The 19,772-nt window shown below is 41.8% G+C and overlaps 1 protein-coding gene across 9 annotated transcripts in view; it reads right to left on the bottom strand.

Annotated features, from left to right (window-relative positions):
• CLC-D (chloride channel D) overlaps window positions 1-19,772 on the bottom strand; it is a 113,571-nt gene that overhangs the window by 14,086 nt on the left and 79,713 nt on the right. For all 9 annotated transcript variants that reach the window (XM_087660925.1, XM_087660930.1, XM_087660933.1 and 6 more), the window contains 7 exons: window positions 11,455-11,529; window positions 11,281-11,369; window positions 9,589-9,729; window positions 9,428-9,498; window positions 9,128-9,207; window positions 8,883-9,032; window positions 8,579-8,638 (listed from right to left, as the gene is read on the bottom strand). In XM_087660925.1, coding sequence (XP_087517051.1) covers window positions 8,579-8,638; window positions 8,883-9,032; window positions 9,128-9,207; window positions 9,428-9,498; window positions 9,589-9,729; window positions 11,281-11,369; window positions 11,455-11,529 — 666 coding nt within the window. The remainder of the gene's footprint in view (window positions 1-8,578; window positions 8,639-8,882; window positions 9,033-9,127; window positions 9,208-9,427; window positions 9,499-9,588; window positions 9,730-11,280; window positions 11,370-11,454; window positions 11,530-19,772) is intronic.

The following is a 19,772-nucleotide window of genomic DNA, read 5'->3' as shown; positions in this document are numbered from 1 at the left end:
TTTTTCCCTCTCCCCTTTGCCGGACGTTCATATGTACAAGCACAGTGTGCCATTTTGACCTAGAAATTTGGGGCTTTTCCTAGATTTGGGGACTTCAATGCAAGACAAGACAATTTGACTCAGAAATTGCACATTTGCCCAACAATTTTGGGGCTTTTCATATTTTAGTGAAATTTTTTCAATTTCACTGAAATTTTGCACACCGGACCCAGAAAATTGGGGCTTTTAAAAAATTTATTCAATTTGTGCAACAATTGGCTGGTATATGCAATTGGGTACATGTAATGATGCAATCTAGACGGATTTCCTTCTGAAAATTTGGGCCTTTTGACCAAAATTGTCAAATTTGTGCCTATGAATGCTTTTGGAGCAGAAATAGCAGTCAAATTTTGGGGATTTCACATGTAATTGGTACCTTGGCCTCTAAATGTGACTGTAATTGCTTGTGGAGTGCAGCAACAAACACTCTCTAATTCTGGAAATCTATTTGCAGATCTGAAATTTTTGCAATCTCTGGATTTTCACTGCTGGTTCGTATTTGCAGTGTACCATGGTCACTTGTGCGACATTTGGGCTTCCATTTGGTGACTTCTAAGTCAATTAAGTGCTGCAAATTATGGCTGGAAACAGTGACAACGGCAATCTTTTGCACATTAAGAAGTTTGAGGGTGCACATAGTTTTGCAATATGGCAAAAACAGTGCTACAATGTCTTGGTGCACAAGAAACAGGTGAAGCCCATCAAAGCTAAGGGAATAAAACCAACAGGTATGGAACAAGAAGAGTGGGATGATTTGGATGAGCTTGCATGCTCTACCATTGAGCTCTCAATGTCAGACAGCTTGCTCTTTAACATTGAGAAGCTGAATTCAACATATGCAATGTGGCAAAGGCCTGAAGAATTGTCCTGCTTAGAAAAGTACAGCCAGCAAGGTTTATTGGCTTAAAAAGTTAATGGACCTTTGCATAAAGGAAGGTACAGCCATGTCTGTACATTTGAACGAGTTCAACTCCATTTTCAGTCAACTGATTGCTTTGGATTTCTATATTGATGATGAGTTCAAGGCTACTTTCTCGCTATGCACTTTGCCTAAAAGTTGGGATACTTTCAAGACAGCTTTGAGTAACTCAAATGCTCAGTTGTTATATTCTGATGTGGAAAGTTCTTTGCTGATGAAAGAACTCAACATGTAAAATAATTCAGCAAACAAGTCTTCTAATCCATTGCACACTAGAGGCAAATTTCAGTAAAAGGGCAGTTCTAAAAATAGAGCACACATCAAGTCTCGTGGCAAAAATGTGCAATGCCATGATTGTGGCAAGAAAGGGCACTACAAACGGGACTTTTTTCAATTGAAGAAAGAGAATGGCAAAAACAAAAACACTAAAGGCCACAAGGCTGAGAAAAAGGACAGTCAGCTTGCAAAGAAGAGCAGTGTGAAGATAGAAGAGGTAAATGTGGTCACTCATGAGAATGATAGTGACAGTGATGTAGTTCTTGCTTCTTCTTTGAGTGCACATGCATTGATTGCAGATTCTGAGAATGACATGCACGCTTAGATACTTGATTCAGGTGTGTCTTCTCATGTTACACCACACCATGAGTGGTTTCCTTACTACAATGGTGGTACACGTGGTATTGTCCACTTGGGGGATAACTATGCATGTAAAATTACAAGCATTGGCAATGTGAAACTCGAATTTCACCATGGCTCTATATTTGTTTTGCATAATGTAAGGCATGTACCTCAAGAGGCATAGGGCAACTAGATGATGAATCCTATTACACCACCTTTGGGGATAGCAAATGGAAAATTGATAAGGGCTCCAAAAGTGATACCTTGTATCCTTTGCATGTATCTAGTGTATATGCCCATGCAGTCGCCATAACCAAGCAGCCAAGTATTTCTTTGTAGCATAGCCGATTAGGACACATGAGTCAAACTAGAATGAAAGTGCTTTCTCGCTTGGATTATTTATCATCTTTGACATATGCTGATTTTGAACAATGTGATCATTGTATTTATGGTAAGCATGCTCAACCATCACATAAGAAATCTCTTTCTCCAAAGTCTTCACCCTTAGAGTTGGTACATTCAAATGTATGTCAAATGCCAAGGTTATCTCTAGGGGGAAAGAAGTATTTCATTACCTTTGTAGATGATGCCACACGCAAAGTATGGGTTTATCCAATCCGTTGCAAAGACAATGCCATGGATAAATATAAAAAATTCCTGGCACTTGCTAACAATTAGACCAGCAAGACATTAAAGTATCTTCGCTCTAACAATGGTGGGAAATATGTATCCAAAGCCTTTCATGATTTTTATGGCAGCAAAGGGATTAAAAGGGAGCTCACCGCCCCTCATAATCCACCCCAAAATGGTGAGGCAAAGCGTATGAACAAGACCATTCAAGACAAGGCCCGTACAATGTTATCACATGTTGCTTTACCTCATGGATTTTGAGCATAGGCTATTATGACAACCATACACTTGATTAATCGATCACCAAACAAGTCCTTGGGAGGGGTCTCTGCATGATCGGGCAAGCCACCTTCGTATGCTCACTTGAGAGTGTTTGGCTGCGAGGCATTTGTGCACATTCGCAAGGAAGAACACAGCAAACTTGAGCCAAAGTCCTATATATGTATTTTCCCAGGATATGGTGATGGAGATGAGATGGGGTATCGATTATGGGATCCCGAGAAAAGAAAAGTAGTACGCAACAATGATATCTTCCGAGAAGATCACATGTACAAACAGCCAAAAAAGACAGAGGAGGTCAGAAGGGTTGTCTTCCAGGAGGATGTACGGATTGGACAGTAAAGGATGCCCGTTAGACAGCAACAAACACTAGCTATAAATGTCACTGAAAATGCAAGGAATAATGCTGAAAATGATCAGCAAGACATTGCCCATGATGTATCACAAATTTAGCAAGAAGAGATGCCTTTGGAACAACCATAACCAGCTGTACAGCATGCTGAATCTGCAGAACAGCAAGCTGTTAATGCAGATTTAGAGGCTGAACAGCTAGCAAATCTTGACCATTGGATCCGTAGATCAACCAGAGTGCAAATACAGCTAGGCAGGCTTGTTCCTAGAGTCAATTATGTGGTTGACTATGTCCTATTGATAGATTGTAGTAAGCCGTCATGCTTCCAAGAAGCAATGGAAAGAAAGACAACAAGAAATGGCATAAGACTATGTTGTCAGAGGTGGAATCTCTCATGAAAAATGACACTTGGGATTTGGTGCATTTGCTTAAAGGGCAGAAAGTGCTACCATGCAAATGGGTTTACAAAATGAAAGTCACTTCTGGTTCTTTGCCAAAGTACAAGGCATGACTAGTTGCTAAAGGATACATGCAAAAACATGGAATTGAATTTGATGAAATCTTTTCTCCTGTCATCAAAATAACTACTTTACAAACCATCTTAGGCTTGGTTGCATCTGAAGATATGGAACTCATACATATGGATGTAAAAACAGCCTTCTTACATGGTGATCTACATGAGAAGATCTATATGCAATAGCCTGAGGGTTTTGTTGCAAAGGGGAACGAGCACATGGTATGTAAACTCAACAAGAGTTTGTATGGGCTGAAATAAGCACCACGCGAATGGTATCATAAATTTGATACATTTATGCAATCTCAGGGATTCCATTGCTCTCAAGTTAATCACTGCTTATACACCAAGGAGGCAACAAATGGCAGCCTTATTCTCTTGGTTTTATATGTGGATGACGTGCTGATTGTAGGTAGGGATGTTTATGTCTAAGACTCCTTGAAGCAGAGTTTACACAATAGCTTTGATATGAAGGATCTTGGTGAGGCCAATCACATTCTTGGCATGCGTATACTCACGGACAGATCGAAGGGTCTTCTTTATCTGTCACAACAAGAATATGTCACTAAGGCTTTGCAGCATTTCAATATGGAGGGGGGGAAAGCCACTAGTGTACCTTTGCCTCCATATGTGAAACTTAGCATAGATGACAATCCTACATCTGATGATGGAAAGGCTGAAATGGCCAAGATACCTTATGCTTTAGCTGTTGGTAACTTGATGTACGCTATGGTTGCTACATGTCCTGACATTGCATTTGCGATGGGAGTGGTTAGCAAATACATGGCATATCCTAGCAAAAAGCATTGAGAAGCAGTGAAAGGAATCATGAGATATCTTAAGGGCATAAACGATTTGTATATCTGTTTTGGTAAGCAGAAGTCATCTGTTGTTGGCTTCATGAATGCAGATATATTGGTCATCCTGACTACAGGAAGTCTACTTCAAGATATGTGTTCACATTCACAGGTGGAGCAGACTCTTGGATATCTAGGCTGCAAAAGTGTGTTGCATTGTCTACTACAAAGGCAAAGTATGTGGTTGCCACTGAGACATGCAAAGAGGCTTTATGGCTTTCACGTCTGGTGAGAGAACTTGGTATTACAAAGGTTCCTATTCCCCATTGTGACAGTCAATAGTGCTATCATACTAGCACAGAATCCTATCTTTCACACAAAGACAAAGCACATACAAGTGAAGTATCATTTTATCAGGAATGTACTTGACAACAAGAGCATTGAGCTTACCAAAGTATATACAGATGATAATCCTGCACGCCTTCTCACGAAAGGTCTTCCAGCAAAGTGGTTTGCTCATTACCGCCGAATGATGGGGGTTGGATAGTATATGTGTATTTCAGCTTTGTATATACATAGACTTTGCTGATTCTTTTCTCTACCTTCAAGCACATTGCCTTTAGGTAGGAGGTTATTAGGAATAAAGGCTCACCATGCCTTTTACGGTATTCGGGTATGAACGCACCTCTACACTTGTACTTTATATATATTATCAAAACTTGAAGTGGTGCATATTGTCATTATACCAAATACTAATTGTGTCGTGCTCTCACTCCTTCAACTCTCTCTTCTCTCTGCACTCAATCTGTCCTGTACTTTGTCTTCATCCTAGCCAGTTTACCATCACCTATAAATAGACACGTGACCAAAGATTTGGTGCAAAATGCATCATGGACCCTAAAATAAGCACTAGCCTAAGTGACCACAACTAGACAGAGTTCATAATGTCCCTTGGACTCAATATAAGACTCATGACCAAGAGATGACCATGACTACTAACACCTCCTCTCACATAGTTGGTCTGCCTGAAGCCCCTAAAGAACACAAATGAGAAAGAAGCACAAGTAAACCTTTGCCTACCCTAGCTGCCAAGAGTTTCAAAAACAGGTAAACGGAATGCACAAAGTTGCGAAATGGAGTTTTGGCCTCAATCCAAAGCAAGGAAATGTGGAAACGGGACCTTTGTCTCTGTGTGTGTGTGTGTGTGTGTGTGTGTGTGTATGTGTGTGTGAGAGAAATATATTTACTCTCCAACGAGCCATATGCTACCCTATTGGTGACATATTCATTGGTAGTGACTCAACAAGAGGCCTTGTGGGGGCAACATAGTTGCGTAAAGTGGTGTTTTGGATCCCCTGAAACAAAAACACAATCACAAGAAATCCCATTGTACTGTCCTTGAGCATATGGATTCCATGTCTAGAGTCTATGCTTTTTGAGATCTTGCGTTCTTGCTGTTCTCTTTCGTGTTCTTTGTGTTCATCGCAATCTATATCAGTAGTGTCTCTTTGCTAAGCACTAGTCAAAAAAGGACTGAAATCGGACCAAACTGGCCTAAGTGACCATAGCTAGATAGAGTTCATAATGTCCCTCTAACTCAATATAAGGCTCATGACTAAAAGATGACAATGACTACTAACACCCCCTCTCACATAGTTGGTCTGCCTAAAGTTCCCAAAGAGCACGAATGAGGAAGAAGCACAGGCAAGCCTTTGCCTACCCTAGTTGCAAGAGTTTCAGAAACAAACAAACGAAATGCACAAAGTTGCAAAATGGAGTTTTAGCCTCGATCCAAAACAGGGAAATGCGGAAACGAGATGTGTGTGTGTGTGTGTGTGTGTGTGTGTGTGTGTGTGTGTGTGTGTGTGTTTTGATGGCAAATGTGAAGGGTTGAGATATAGTACAAATTAGGTTTAGTGCAGAGTCAGAGTAGAAAGGGTGAGCAAAAAAAGAGTGAGAGCACGACACTCAAAGTTCTTTGTACAATGACAAGATGACCACTTTAGGTTTTGATAATATATATAAAGTACGAGTGTAAGGGTGCGTGCACACCCAAACACCGTAAAAGGCACGGTGAGCCTTTATTCCCAACAATCTCCCACCTAAAGGCAACGTGCCTAAAGATAGAGGAAAGAATCAACTAAGCCTATATCTGTACAAAGCTTAAATACACATGTACTATCCAAATCCCATCATCTGACGGCAATGAGCAAACCGCTCTACTAGAAGACCTTTCGTAAGAAGGTCTACATGGTTATCATTTGTATGTACCTTGATCTACATGGTTATCATCTGTATGTACCTTGACAAGCTCAATGCTCTTGCTGTCAAGTACATCCCTAATAAAATGATACTTCACACGTATGTGCTTTGTCTTTACATAAAATACAGGATTCCATGCTAGCATGATAGTACTCTAACTGTCACAATGGAGAATAGGAACCTCTGTAATACCAAACTCTTTCACTAGAAGTGAAATCCATAAAGTCTCTTTGCATGCCTCAGTGGCAGCCACATATTCTACCTCTGTAGTAGACAATGCAACACACTTTTACAGCCTCAATATCCAAGAGGCTGCCCCTGTGAACATGAACACATATCCTAAAGTAAACTTCATGCAATCAGGATGACCACAGAGTTTGCATCCGTGAAGCCAACAACAAATGACTTCTACTTACCAAAGCAAATACACAAATCCTTTGTGCCCTTAAGATATCTTGTGACACCCTCCACTGCTTCCCAATGCTTTTTGCTAGGATATGCCATGTACCTACTAACCACTCCCACCGCAAATGCAATGTCAAGACATGTGGCAACCTTAGTGTACATTAAGCTACCAACAATTGAAGCATAAGAAATCTTGGCCATCTCAACCTTTCCATCATCAAATGTAGAGTTGTCATATGCACTAAGTTTCACATATGGAGGTAATGGTACATCAATAGCTTCCCCCCCTCCATTTTGAAACACTGCAAAATCTTAGTTAATAGTAACATACTCCTGCTGTGACACATAGAGAAGACCCTTCGATCTATCCCTGACTATACGCATGCCAAGAATATGATTGGCCTCACCAAGTTCCTTCATATCAAAGCTCGTAAGCTCTGCTTCAAGGAGACCAAGGCATGAACATCCATGCTTGCAATCAGCATATCATCCACATACAAAACCAAGAGAATAAGGCTGCCATCTGTTGTCTTCTTGGTGTATAAGCAGTGATCAACTTGAGAGCAATGGAACACGAACTAGCATTGTAGACTTGTCCAATGGGCAGACCTCTGGATGGCAGAGACAGATCATTGATGATGACAGCAAGTCATAGGTACAAAATGCAGCAGTGGACAGACTCAGACAGCAACAGTCAGTCCCAAATGAGCAACATTGATGACACCCAACAGCCCAAACAGCAGCAGGTCCTCCTGGCGATGGAGTGAGGATGATACTGATGCATGTTGAGGTCACTAGACAGGGCAGGACTGAGAAAACGCAGCAGTGGGGAGAGATCGTAAATTGTAATGCGTGTAGGAAGAAGAAAAAATGATGATGGCAATGAGAATAAGCCAGCACTGGGAATAATGATGGGAATGCCCACAACTGCCTTTTATCAAGCCTTCTGAGCTTTTTCTCATACCACTTTAAAAATATTTGAGGCTGTTTGTAGAAGTTAATGTAACCCAAAAATTCAGATAATTTAAAATTAATTCATGCCTTATTTTCATTGCTAAACAGAGGGAAGATAAATAAGCATGTTATTGCCATAACCTCACATGCAACCACCTCCCCTTAGATCACCAACTCGGTCTGAAGCTACTCCATGTTGTTGATATGATCCCTCATGGTATACTAATAGGTCGGTTGCCAACTACCTCAAAGATTCCTTCTCCACTTGCACTATCTCCTTGCTCCAATTCCAATTCTGGTTTCTCCTCCCTTGTTCCACCTCCCTTTTCTCACCTATCAAATCAATTTGCATCCCCCTCCCTTCGGCATACAGAAAATTGCCTTTCTATTACTTCATCTTATACGTATGACCTTCATTGGTCCACAGGAGCCGTCATAATAGACTATAATTCCATGTTATGTTTCCATTATGTTTGCATGGCAACATAGCACACAGTGCATTGTTCAATGGAGAGGAAGTACACTGTTGAGCACATTCTTGTAGTGATGTAAGCAGTGATGACAGCATGGAAGCTCTACTCTAGGGCAAATGTTGATGCGACATGTCTCAATGGTTGATGGAGCCTACTCTTGTAACAAATTGGCTACTTAAGTGTAGCTTCCGTAAAACAAAAAACTGAAGGTATGCTCTAATTTTCTCTCTTTTTTCATTGTTTAAAAACAAAATATTTACAAAAAGACTTTGTCACTGCATGGATACTACTCCACTTCTTCATTACACCAATCCTACAAGATTGGGGTTAATGTACCTGTGTGTTGAAAAAGATCGTAGCAAGATCATTGTACTCGTTCTTGCTTGAACAATGGAACTGCACAAAAGATCATCAGCCAGTCCAAAGTTCATCAAAAACAAACAGATTTCTTTAACATCAGGACCGCTCTAAAGACAGTTGAACAAAAGCACACCAGTTATAGCATGTAACATCTACGAATAGAGCTTGTAAAGTTTTAATAGCAGGGGAAATCTGAAATGTGAGCTTCTGGTAGAACCAACTCTCATGATTACACAAAAATCAAGCTTTGAGAAAGTTGTATCCAGATTCAAGCACATACATTCACATAGTTGCCATATGTCGATTCAGGACGAGGACACGCAATGTCTGGATATTTTTCCGCATCTGGACAAGGTGTGCATTTGGTTAAGAGCGGTAAGCCAAATGACAGGATTGAAGTGAGCAATGAGACCAGGCAAGCTTCTATGATCTGCAAGGTTGCAAAGAAAGATAATTACGTTAGTGTCACAGTAAAATACTACAGCAACAGAAAGGTAAGACCATAAGAGGCATTGTAAGCATTACCTTAACACGATCCCCTTTCTTGTGGAGCTTGCTACGACGCCATGATGATATATACAATGTAAGCTGATTGAAAAGGGCACCTACCGTCACATAGGACCTTAATGTCAAGATTTGTCAAACACTAACTTTGTGCTGCAATTACTCAGACCTTGAGCACTGGTAGTACATTAAATATGCAAGATGAGGAAACAAAAGACCTTTAGGTCTTCCAACGACACTAAACTAGGCATTTAGAAATTCTCTAAGTGAACTCCAACAGTACTTATTATTACACATTAAAAACAGAGAAAAAGAACAGACCTAGAAGTCCTCCAATTACACCTAGCATAGCCATTGGAAACAGCTCGTAGAACGAGTAATCATCCTGGCCCCTGCAGGAAAAATATAACTAAATTAAGAACCGACTTCAAAGCTGTTCATAGAGCAATCCATGAAAGAGAAATGATGGTTTTGAACCATACCCAGAGATATCCCAGATTATGAAACCACCAGATCCAAAAAGGCCACAATTTCCATGTGTGCACCAACCCATGGCAGACCGCACAACAACTGCCACAACAGCAGAAGTAAAGAAAACTCTCCAAAGCAACTGACTTCTCCACCTGCAAAGGAATTATTGCACTTTTAAGCAGGAGAGAGAGAGAGAGAGAGAGAGAGAGAGAGAGACAGAGAGGGAAAGAGAGAACAGAAGCCCATGCAACATTCACATGAAATATAGTAAAGAGGATATTGACTTAATATGGGAAATATGGGAGAAAACATCTTAAAAACTCTAGAAAAGTAACAAGGGAGACCACCTACACATAGCAGCCAGAAACATCAGAAATGCTTAGAAACGAAACATTGGAAACGTGTTTCGTAAGCTTCTTTCAAGAGGGGATAAAATAAAAAACGCGAGTTTTCTTATATAGGGATTCTTAATAGTTTTGACTAAAGAAATAGGTTCTAAACCTCTATGGAACTCTCTCTTAAACAAAGAACGGCCAACTTGAGTGATAATAGAGTCAATTGAGAATAATACGTTACACATCCATGATCCATTATTGACTTGTCACTTATGTCAAAGTTAGTCTTTGGGCAAGCTATACTATGGTTTAGAACTCAAACATTATGATTCATATATATCATACAACGAAAATTGAAATAAACATGTAAATAGCCTATCCACAATATGGATTAGAGTGAAGTTGCAATATCATGATTCTCATTTCAAAACAGACTGACAAAATGTCAAAATCAAGAATGAATCATAATATATCATAAATAACTCATGAATGAGACTAAAGTCATATAATAATCAACTCTCAAGACAAGAATAGATATTAGATTGACAAAATCCAATAACTAAACAAAATCACAAAAAAATTACTCTCCTCCAAAATCTTGAGCCCTCACGAGTCATTACACATCATCATTATCATATTTAACATTGCCCAACTATTTTTGTCAAAAAAACTATGTTTTGGATTCCAACTTTTTATTTAAAAAAAATCAACTCCACGTTTTTTACTCTCAAAAACGTTTCATAAGTTTCAAACCGAGAGAAACGTGTTTCTTAGCTGCTATACACCTACAAAAGCTAGTTCATGGCCATGTACAAGGAGAAAGCACATTTCTTGAATCTAGGTTGCTTGACAAGAACTGTGCTTTCAGGTTGCTCAGGAAAAGTAAACGTGGTCATTTTCAAGATAGTCATTTGCAAGGGAGAATGTTCAGTCAAACTATGAAGTCTTGTATAGCCACCATACAGAAGGCAGTAAAACAACAGGACATACAAAGTATAACTGTGTAATGCCTTGATGACAGACAATAGTAGCTACCTTATGTTTTCACATGTGCCCAAGAAGTGAACGTGCTGAAGTTAAAATGTCTACATTGTATATCCTAAACCCAAAGTGATTCAGATCCAAGCACCTTCAATGAACCATTTACAAGTTGTATATAAGACCAGACAAAGCAGCATTCACTTCTTGTGAAATGCTACACAAAAGTCTTAGGGGAAAAAAGGAAAATTCAGCTGCACCTGAGAACTCTGAACTCGACTGAGCATAGAGTGTACATTGTAAAATGGTTCCACAGATTATGCAGAGCTACATATCTAGCATAAATTTCACAGGGGCTGAGATATAAGAAATTATCAGTAAGATTTGTACCAAGAGGTAACTTCCTCCAGGGCAAATAGAACACCACCAACAGGAGCCCTGAAGGCTGCAGAAACACCTGCTGCACATCCACATGTAACCTGCACTTCAAAGTTAAACAACAATAAGGTTTATACAAACTAGGACAAACATACCGCTAAGCATTGGCTTTAAAAATCAGTTTACCAGATCACGGCGGTCCCTATCATTTTTAAAGACCCGCAGCCATCTCCAATTCAAAAAGTGCTTTGTAGAACCTCCCTGTCCACAAACAGAACAAATTCTAGCATATCAACGAAAGAAATGGCTCAAGTGATTTGATGTCTTTTTCCACAAAACTGCACAATTCATTTTATGCCTTTTCCACGAAAGAGCTCATGTCTTGAATACATGTGTCTTATCCTGAGAATTTAGCTGGACTGGGTCAAAAAAGGCTGGTCATGGATAGTGTTCCTTAAATATCACACATCTCTTGGTTCCCAAGTTTTCTCCATTCGTCCAGTTCATGCACGTGTTTTGAAAAAACAGAAGAATGTTTTGGGCAAGATTCATCATCTTTCAACCTGACCCTCCAATCTTATAACCTTGTTATCTTTTAACCAAAAGTCAACTTGGCTTTGAAGCAATCTATTAGTGGTTGGACTATTGCAAACCCCTCTTTTAATGGTGCAACTAAAGAGGAGTTTGCAAACTCTGCAAATGCAATATGGTTTACTTAATGCTGTGTATGGGCTAGGGTTAAACTACGTGTCATGTATCGGTATGACACGATGCACAAACGTGTGATGTGACATGCCACAGTCATACACAGGCTTTCCTAGTTGGCCATTCAATCTTCTCTTTTTCATTTTTTTAGCGTGTTTGTATGCTTTGGGTGATTACATGGTTTGGGACTGTTTAAACAGCCCACCATCCTATCACTCTTTCCCGCTATCTTCTTCTGAGGCTTCCAATCCCCGATTGGCATTGATGGCATCTCCTAAGCAACTGCCAGTCCTACCCTCTCTACCCGCATTCAACAAGCTAGATGGGACAAACTACCCTCTATGGTTGTGCCGCACGGAGTGTCTCCTCAACGACTATGACCTTTGGGATTTTGTCACTATCCATATACCCCAACCTACCATGGATCCTCATGATGGTGTGACTGCAATTCAGTAACTTTATGGGATCGGTTGATTGTCAGAGCCCTCTCTTTTCGCCTTTTGAGTTGTACACATTCTATGCTCATGCATGTTAGACATATCCGCACCACCGCAAAGGTTTGGAGGAGATTGGCATCTCTCTTCCAGATCTAGACATTTGGGCATTGATTATCTCTTGAGTTGAAGCTACAACAACTTTCTTTCACAATTCCCCTACGATAAGAAATCACATCGACAAGATGGAGGAGCTTCGAGATGAGCTTGCATCCCTTGGTGCAGACATTTCTTTGAAGGACCTAGCTGTGACACTTCTCTCACATCTTCTATCACACGAATATAATCTCGTACCTAGGAGACTCACTTGGGAGAAGCTAGTCCCATTGGTGCTTGAGCAAGATGCGCATCACAGTGAGACAGATTCTTGCAAAGCCCATGCACATGGCCATGCTTATGCCGGCCTTATCTCCAAGTACAGGACAAGCCAAGTAGAAGAAAGGGAAGATAAATAAATTGGAGTCATCTTTTGGCTCTAATATAGATTTTGTGGGAAAACGTAGAGGATATCCCATGTGTCTCATTGTGGGAAGACCTCACACCCCAAGAAAAAGTGCTAGAGGATATAACATCACCTTCATTTACAAGTAAAGGGTGGGTCTACACCAGAGCCTTTGTCTACCTCTACTCTGACACTCACAATTTCCACCAAGTTTGAGTTTCTACACATTTATCAAGTGGACGAGCCTTCACCTATAGGTTCTATGGAAAGAGCGAGCCAGTGACTCACTATTGTATGCATCATTCTCATGTTTGGTATACGGATTCCATTTCCTAAGCATTCTTTTGGGTTCTTTTCTTTGCAACGTTCTTCTATGTTTTCTTTTCTCTTCTATCTTTGTATTCAGCAATATATTACGGCATATCATATATGTTCATGCTTCCATTGTTGCACCCACTTCTAACATAGTATCCGATTTCACAATCTCCATTATGCGTGTTGTTATCTGCACATTACAGATCTACTGATCAGGCAACTGTCTACTGCTGGGCGACCAGTTTCCGGGCGATTTCACCCATCGGACGTCTACATTTTGCTGCTGCACTCCCCCTACAAGCTGCGTTGACTGCATTTAATCCCCTGTTGCCTGCGTTGTTTATTTTTTGACTCATTTGACAGCTTGCGACTATTGAGCTAAAATATGCATTACTTGTTGATTAGCCTCTTAAACAGCCCCAAAACGCACTAAAAATTCGAGAGAGTTTAGTGCAAACCCTAAAATGGGGAGCGGTTCGAGAGAGTTCAGTGGAAACCCTAATTTTTGGGACACCCTTCCACATCTATAAATAGACAGGCTGCCCCATTCAGCCTTATTCCGTCTATGCAGGTTTCTCACTCCACGTGCAAATTTCAGCCATCAGCCTCCTCCCATGTGGCTGTCCAGCCCTCGAGACTTCTGCTGCCACTCCATCCGTGTTTGCTCCTGCTGTTGGCGCCTTCATCCATGCTGACATCAGCTGCTGGTGACATCATCATCTGCTCCGATCTGATCATCTAGTCATCGGCAACCACATCAAACACTATTTCAGCCTGTTGTTTACAGCAGACTGTGCACAGTTTCCAACCTCTAATCGGTGGTACACTGCTGCATTTACTAGTTTCCAGCCTCCAGACTGCTACGTTTTGGTGACCAGTCTGCTGCCATTCACTATTCAGCACTCCTACAATCCGACTAGTGGTCACAGACTTGGGATCCGTCTCCGGTGGGCGTCACACTCCGGCATTGCTCTGCCTTTGAGCACACTATACACTCTTACATTCATTTACAGCATTCATTCACTTCATAGTTGTGTTCTCTCTCTCCCTTCTTATGTTTGTGTTTGAGTTTTGTGTTTTGCGTTCAGAGTTTGAGTTTTGAGTTTTGAGTTTAGGGTTTAAGTTTTGCCCTCTGTGCCTATGTCTGTCTCTTTGTGTTTCTGTCATGGCCGTATACTCTGTGTGTCCTCAGTGCAAACCCTAGCAATTTTCTTCACATGGTATCAAAGTATCCTGCAGATATTGTGGAGAGCTAGTCTTTATGCAAGGCACACAATCCGACTCCTAACCAAATCGCAATGTCCCAAACACCTTTTTCTCCAGTTCCTATGATGTCTTATCAAGCTTCTCCATCATTGGAGGCCCTAAGAGGGCTTTATGGACTCCGTGAGGAGGAGGAAACTCCACCTTCACTAAATTTCACTAACATGACAAAGAAGGACTTTGAGGAGTACTATCGCAACAAGCATGGTGATGTTTACACCCCTCCTACCAGTTTTACTACCACATTCAGACCAGTTGGTGAGACTGGCCACCTCTCCGATCATGGAGGACATACGGCATTTGAAAGGTTTGGCGATCCATCTTCATCATCTCAACCAGGTCCAATGTCACGTTTGTACAATTCTTTTGTGTTGCATGAATTAAAACCATCGTCTGTTTCTTCTTTTGACGTACAGGAGCCGAATGGCTTTGCGTATGTAAACTTCAATAGAGGGGGCTCACGAAGCAGACGAAATTCAGGTACATCTACAGCTTCAATTTCATTTGAGCATATCACACATACTTCTCACTTCCCTTCATCCCACCCTCTTCTATATCACACCTTGATTGCCTCTCACCTTTCAGCAAAGGAGCACACTCATAACTCCTGGGTCGACTATGATGGATATCCCCCTCACTATCCCTAGCTTCCCATCTCACATGACCACTCATGCGCAGCGGTTTTCGTCCTCCGCTTATGGTGCATCTTCACACTCGCCTTAGGGTACACCTATGTAGAGATTCCCATTTTCTACTCCCCGTGTTCCCATCCCATCTCCTTGGGTTCCTCATGTGGCTACCATACCTATGCCTAGTCAACCCATCCCTACCTATGGATCCACCTTGCACACTACCCACATGCCTAGTGGACATTCTGGGACCCATTCCCAAGTGTACTCTACTCCCCCATCCTACCCACACTACACTTTTTCACACTATCCATCTCAGAGCACTACCACTCTTGTTGCAACGGCCAAGAATGCCTTCATGGATAAGACATGTTTTAACGGGTCGAATTTCACCACTTGGTCTAATTTCATGCAACAAGCCTTAACCAAGTGTTTGTAAGCTTAAGTAGAACACAATCATTAATATTGAACTCCAAATGCCTTCTATGCTTGTCTACAACCCTCTTTTGCTTGTGCTGCGAAGCAGATATAGCTTCCTTTATCTTTTGGAAAGACTCTTGAATATCTCTCACATATTCATCTACAGTAAAAAGACCTCGTCATTGGTCTAGAGCCTATACCGGACCCTCAACTACCTCACCCTGACTACATCCGTCAATGGAGAGCCCGCAATGCCACAACCAATGTTGAGATGATGCAAGGATTGTTTCCTCAGTTTCACTCTCAGTTACAGCACTTTCCGCTCGCATCAGAACATTGGAGTCGCCTTCTCGACCGCTATGCGGCTCGTGATTGTACTCAGTGCATCAATCTCGACTTTGAGCTTCAAGAGTTCTCTATTAAGGAAGGGGATGATCTAAAAGTCAAGCTTGCTGAATATAGGTGGTTACTTGCCGAGTTTACTACTACTGGCTCTCCGAAGTCAGATGACGATCAGGTTACATTCTTCTTGAATAAGTTTTGAAAAGTACTTCAATTTCATTCAACACATCATCTCCCAACCTAGATTGCCAACCTTCTATGAGTTTGAGTGCCAATTCTTACGTTACGCAAGGATGCATGATCAAGTCCACAAGAAATCCTCATCGCCTTATTCAGAGCAGAGTGGATTGGTTGCCTCTTCTTTGGGAGGAAAAACCACCAGTGGCAAGAACTCGCAAGATGTGAAGGCAAGCCAATCAAAGGGTGACTCCTCTTCCTCCGATGGAACCAAAGAATCTAGACCTATTTAGCAGCAACTCCATAAGAAAAACCGGTTTTGCACACATTGCCAGAGAGCAAGCCATGTGGACGAGGAGTGTTGCTCCAAGGCCCAAGGTCTTCCACCTAAAAAGCCTCAGCAGACCGCTCCGACTGCACGGTCCATTGGGGCTATGCCTTCCACTCCTGCTTCATCTGCTCCTTCAGCACCCCTAAGGGACTCGCTGATTGGTTTGCAGGTTCTGATCCCGTTGCACTTTATGCATCTATCTCACCTTCCTCTCCATCTTGTCAGGCGTTGTCTTAGCAGCGCCCTGCTACTGGATGTACGCGACGGTGGCCACCTTCCTAAACTAGCATGTCTCTAGGTCCTTTCGAATACCCTAGGTCAGTCTAGCATTCATTTTTCGCACTCTAAGAGTCAGACCCATAGAATTCATTGTCCTTAGCTTTTCCATTGCTTTAACTTCCGCTGCATTTACTCACACACATATACATTCATTGCATTTCTTTTGAGTTAGATTTTCTTTCTGTTATGTTTTGCTTTGGAGCATCTCACCACTAACCTCTGTGTTCGCAAATTCTCATCTCTTTTGTAGGGTTTTGTCTTTCAGTGTAGGGCTAACTTGCAAATTGCTTTGGTCCTACCTAGGCTAGAGACGTGGGAATACTACCGTTCCTTTCATGGTTTCATCATCAAAGAAGTGCTTGCTCTTCTTCCAGCATGGCGGTTTTCCCTCTCGAGCCGGATTGTGCAGCATTTCTCTCGATGCTATCATGGCAGTGACGTCTTCCTTGCTCTTCTAGCGGGTGCTTTATCCACTTCATCCACTTCCTCTTCTTTCATTCCTTATGGTTCTCGGCACCATACGAGGACCAACATCAGGCTTCTCTTCCTTCTTTGGCATCTACATCCAGGTTGAGAGGGGAATTCCTATCCTCCTTGGTATTCTACAGGCTTCAGCACTTTGTCTTCAACATCGGCTTCTTCCCCCTGTTGTACCTTACCCTTTGCATTGCATGATTTCATCATCTTTGTACTAGGGCGCTCGGGCAAGTGAACAATTTTTCCATGAGGGACATTGTCGAAGTGGCACTTGTTGCATGAGCATTCTTCAACATGTAGCATACTTTGCATCTCATTGTACAAAGCACCACTTAAGCAGATCCTAGGGTGTTTCCACCGGTGGTTGTTGTTACCACACCACCATCCTCCATCACACAAATATCTCATCACCTATTTTTCCTCGTCATCAACAACTTGAGTGGATGGATTAGCTTGTTCTGTTTTGTGATGTGCTGGGTGTACCCTACCTACTCCCGTCTTCTGGGTCACTTTTACTCAATCGACCAAATCCCATAACATTTACCTCACTTATTTTATTTTATTTTTAAAGTTCCATGTAGTTTCATCCGCCTTTGTAGGGCTTGGTAGGCCATTGGGCACCCGACCTGCACCCTTTGTCCAATGCCATGTCCTCTCTAGGGTGACTACTTGGATTTCCCTTGGTAAGATAACCATCGCCTCTGTAGTGTTGGTAGGCCACTGGGCAACCGGCGTATACCCTTTGTCCGATGCCCTAGCTGCTTTGGGATAGGACGCCTTAGGGTCACTAAACATCACAATGGCTAGCCTAACCTTTCAGCTCAGTTTTGGGCTTGAGAGGGGGTGTTGAGCTAAAATATGCATTATTTGTTGATTAGCCTCTTAAACAGCTCCAAAACACACTAAGAAATGCTCTTTTAAAGTAAAAACCCTAAAATGAGGAGGAATTCGAGAGAGTTCAATGCAAACCCTAAAACGGAAAGCGGTTCGAGAGAGTTTAGTGCAAATCCTAAAACGAGGAGCGGTTCGAGAGAGTTCAGTGGAAACCCTAATTTTTGGGACACCCTTCCACATCTATAAATAAACACGCTGCCCCCATTCAGCCTTATTCTGTCTGTGCACGTTTCTCACTCCACGTGCAAATTTCAGCCATCAGCCTCCTCACACACGGCTGTCCAACCCTCGAAACTGGTGCCACTCCATCCGTGTTTGCTCCTGTTGTTGGCGCCTTCATCCATACTGACGTCAACTGCTCGCGACATCATCATCTGCTGCGATCTGATCATCCAATCATCGGCAACGACATCGGACATTGTTTCATCCTACTGTTTACAGTAGACTGTGCACAGTTTCCAGCCTCTGATCGGTGGTACACTGCTGCATTTACCAGTTTCCAGCCTCCAAACTATTACATTTTGGTGACCAGTCTGCTGCCATTCACTATTCAGCACTTCTACACTCCGACTGGTGGTCACAGACTTGGGATCCGTCTTCGATGGGCGTCACACTCCGACATTGCTCTGCCCTTGAGCACACTGTGCACTCTTACATTCATTTACAGCATTCATTCACTTCAGAGTTGTGTTCTCTCTCTCCCTTCTTCTGTTTGTGTTCGAGTTTTGAGTTTTGAGTTTAGGGTTTGAGTTTTTGAGTTTTGCGTTTAGGATTTGAGTTTTGCCCTCTATGTCTGTGTCTCTCTTTGTGTTTCTGTCGTGGTCGTACACTCTGTGTCCTCAATGCAAACCCTAGCAGTTTTCTTTACAACGACTACATTTAATGTCTCTTCTCTCCCTGTGTTTTGATCTATAGCTTCTATATATTCGGCCTCTTGGGCTCCTACAAGCTGGGCAATAGCATTTTCTGCTTGTTTATCTTCTTCTAGCTGATTCTTCTCGTTTCTTGCGGATTTTGTGATCCCACACTACATGTGAACTCTATTTTTGTGCACTTTGTACTCTTGGTTCGTTGTACTCTCTCTTCTCTTTTTTCCTTTATTTTCTATTCCTATCCCCTCTAGATGGCCCCCCTTGTTGTTCCACCCTTAAGAAATTACCTGCCCCTAATTATCTCACATGGAGTGTTGTTATGAAAGCTTAGTTTGTGTAGAAGCAGCTATGGTACATTGTATTTGGAGCTTGTGAGCAACTTGTGCATCCTACTCCTCTTGCAACTGATTTTGACAAGGACAATTATAAAGAAGTTGTGCTCACATGGGATATTGATGATGCCCATGCATATTGTTACCTTCTTCCATCTCCAAAAGGTTCATTCGGCAATCACCGCTTATAGGACTTCTCGTGCAATTTGTGCGAAGCTTGAAATGTTGTACGAGGTTCTTCACCTATGCGTGTTGTCACCCTTTATGAATAGCTCCAGCTGAAGGACATTATTCAATCTCTTACTTCATGTCACACAAGTACAGGACTAGCTTTGACACATGAAATCTGCACTTCTAGAGACTCGTCTTGTGGGGACTGTGCTCTATAAGCTCCCTCTGGAATTTAATGAAGTAGCCAATACTTTGCGGGCTCAGACATCTTTGACACCCGTCAATTTTCTACGAATGTCCTCGATGCTATGTCTTTGCGTTTACCAAACAGGCATCTATCACACTTTGGTGGTTCTCATGA

This window comes from Lygodium microphyllum, chromosome 20 (genome assembly GCF_053477565.2).
Source record: "Lygodium microphyllum isolate KBCC chromosome 20, Lygodium_microphyllum_v1.1.10, whole genome shotgun sequence".
Taxonomy (NCBI): domain Eukaryota; kingdom Viridiplantae; phylum Streptophyta; class Polypodiopsida; order Schizaeales; family Lygodiaceae; genus Lygodium; species Lygodium microphyllum.
This window is presented reverse-complemented; position numbering and strand designations above follow the sequence as displayed.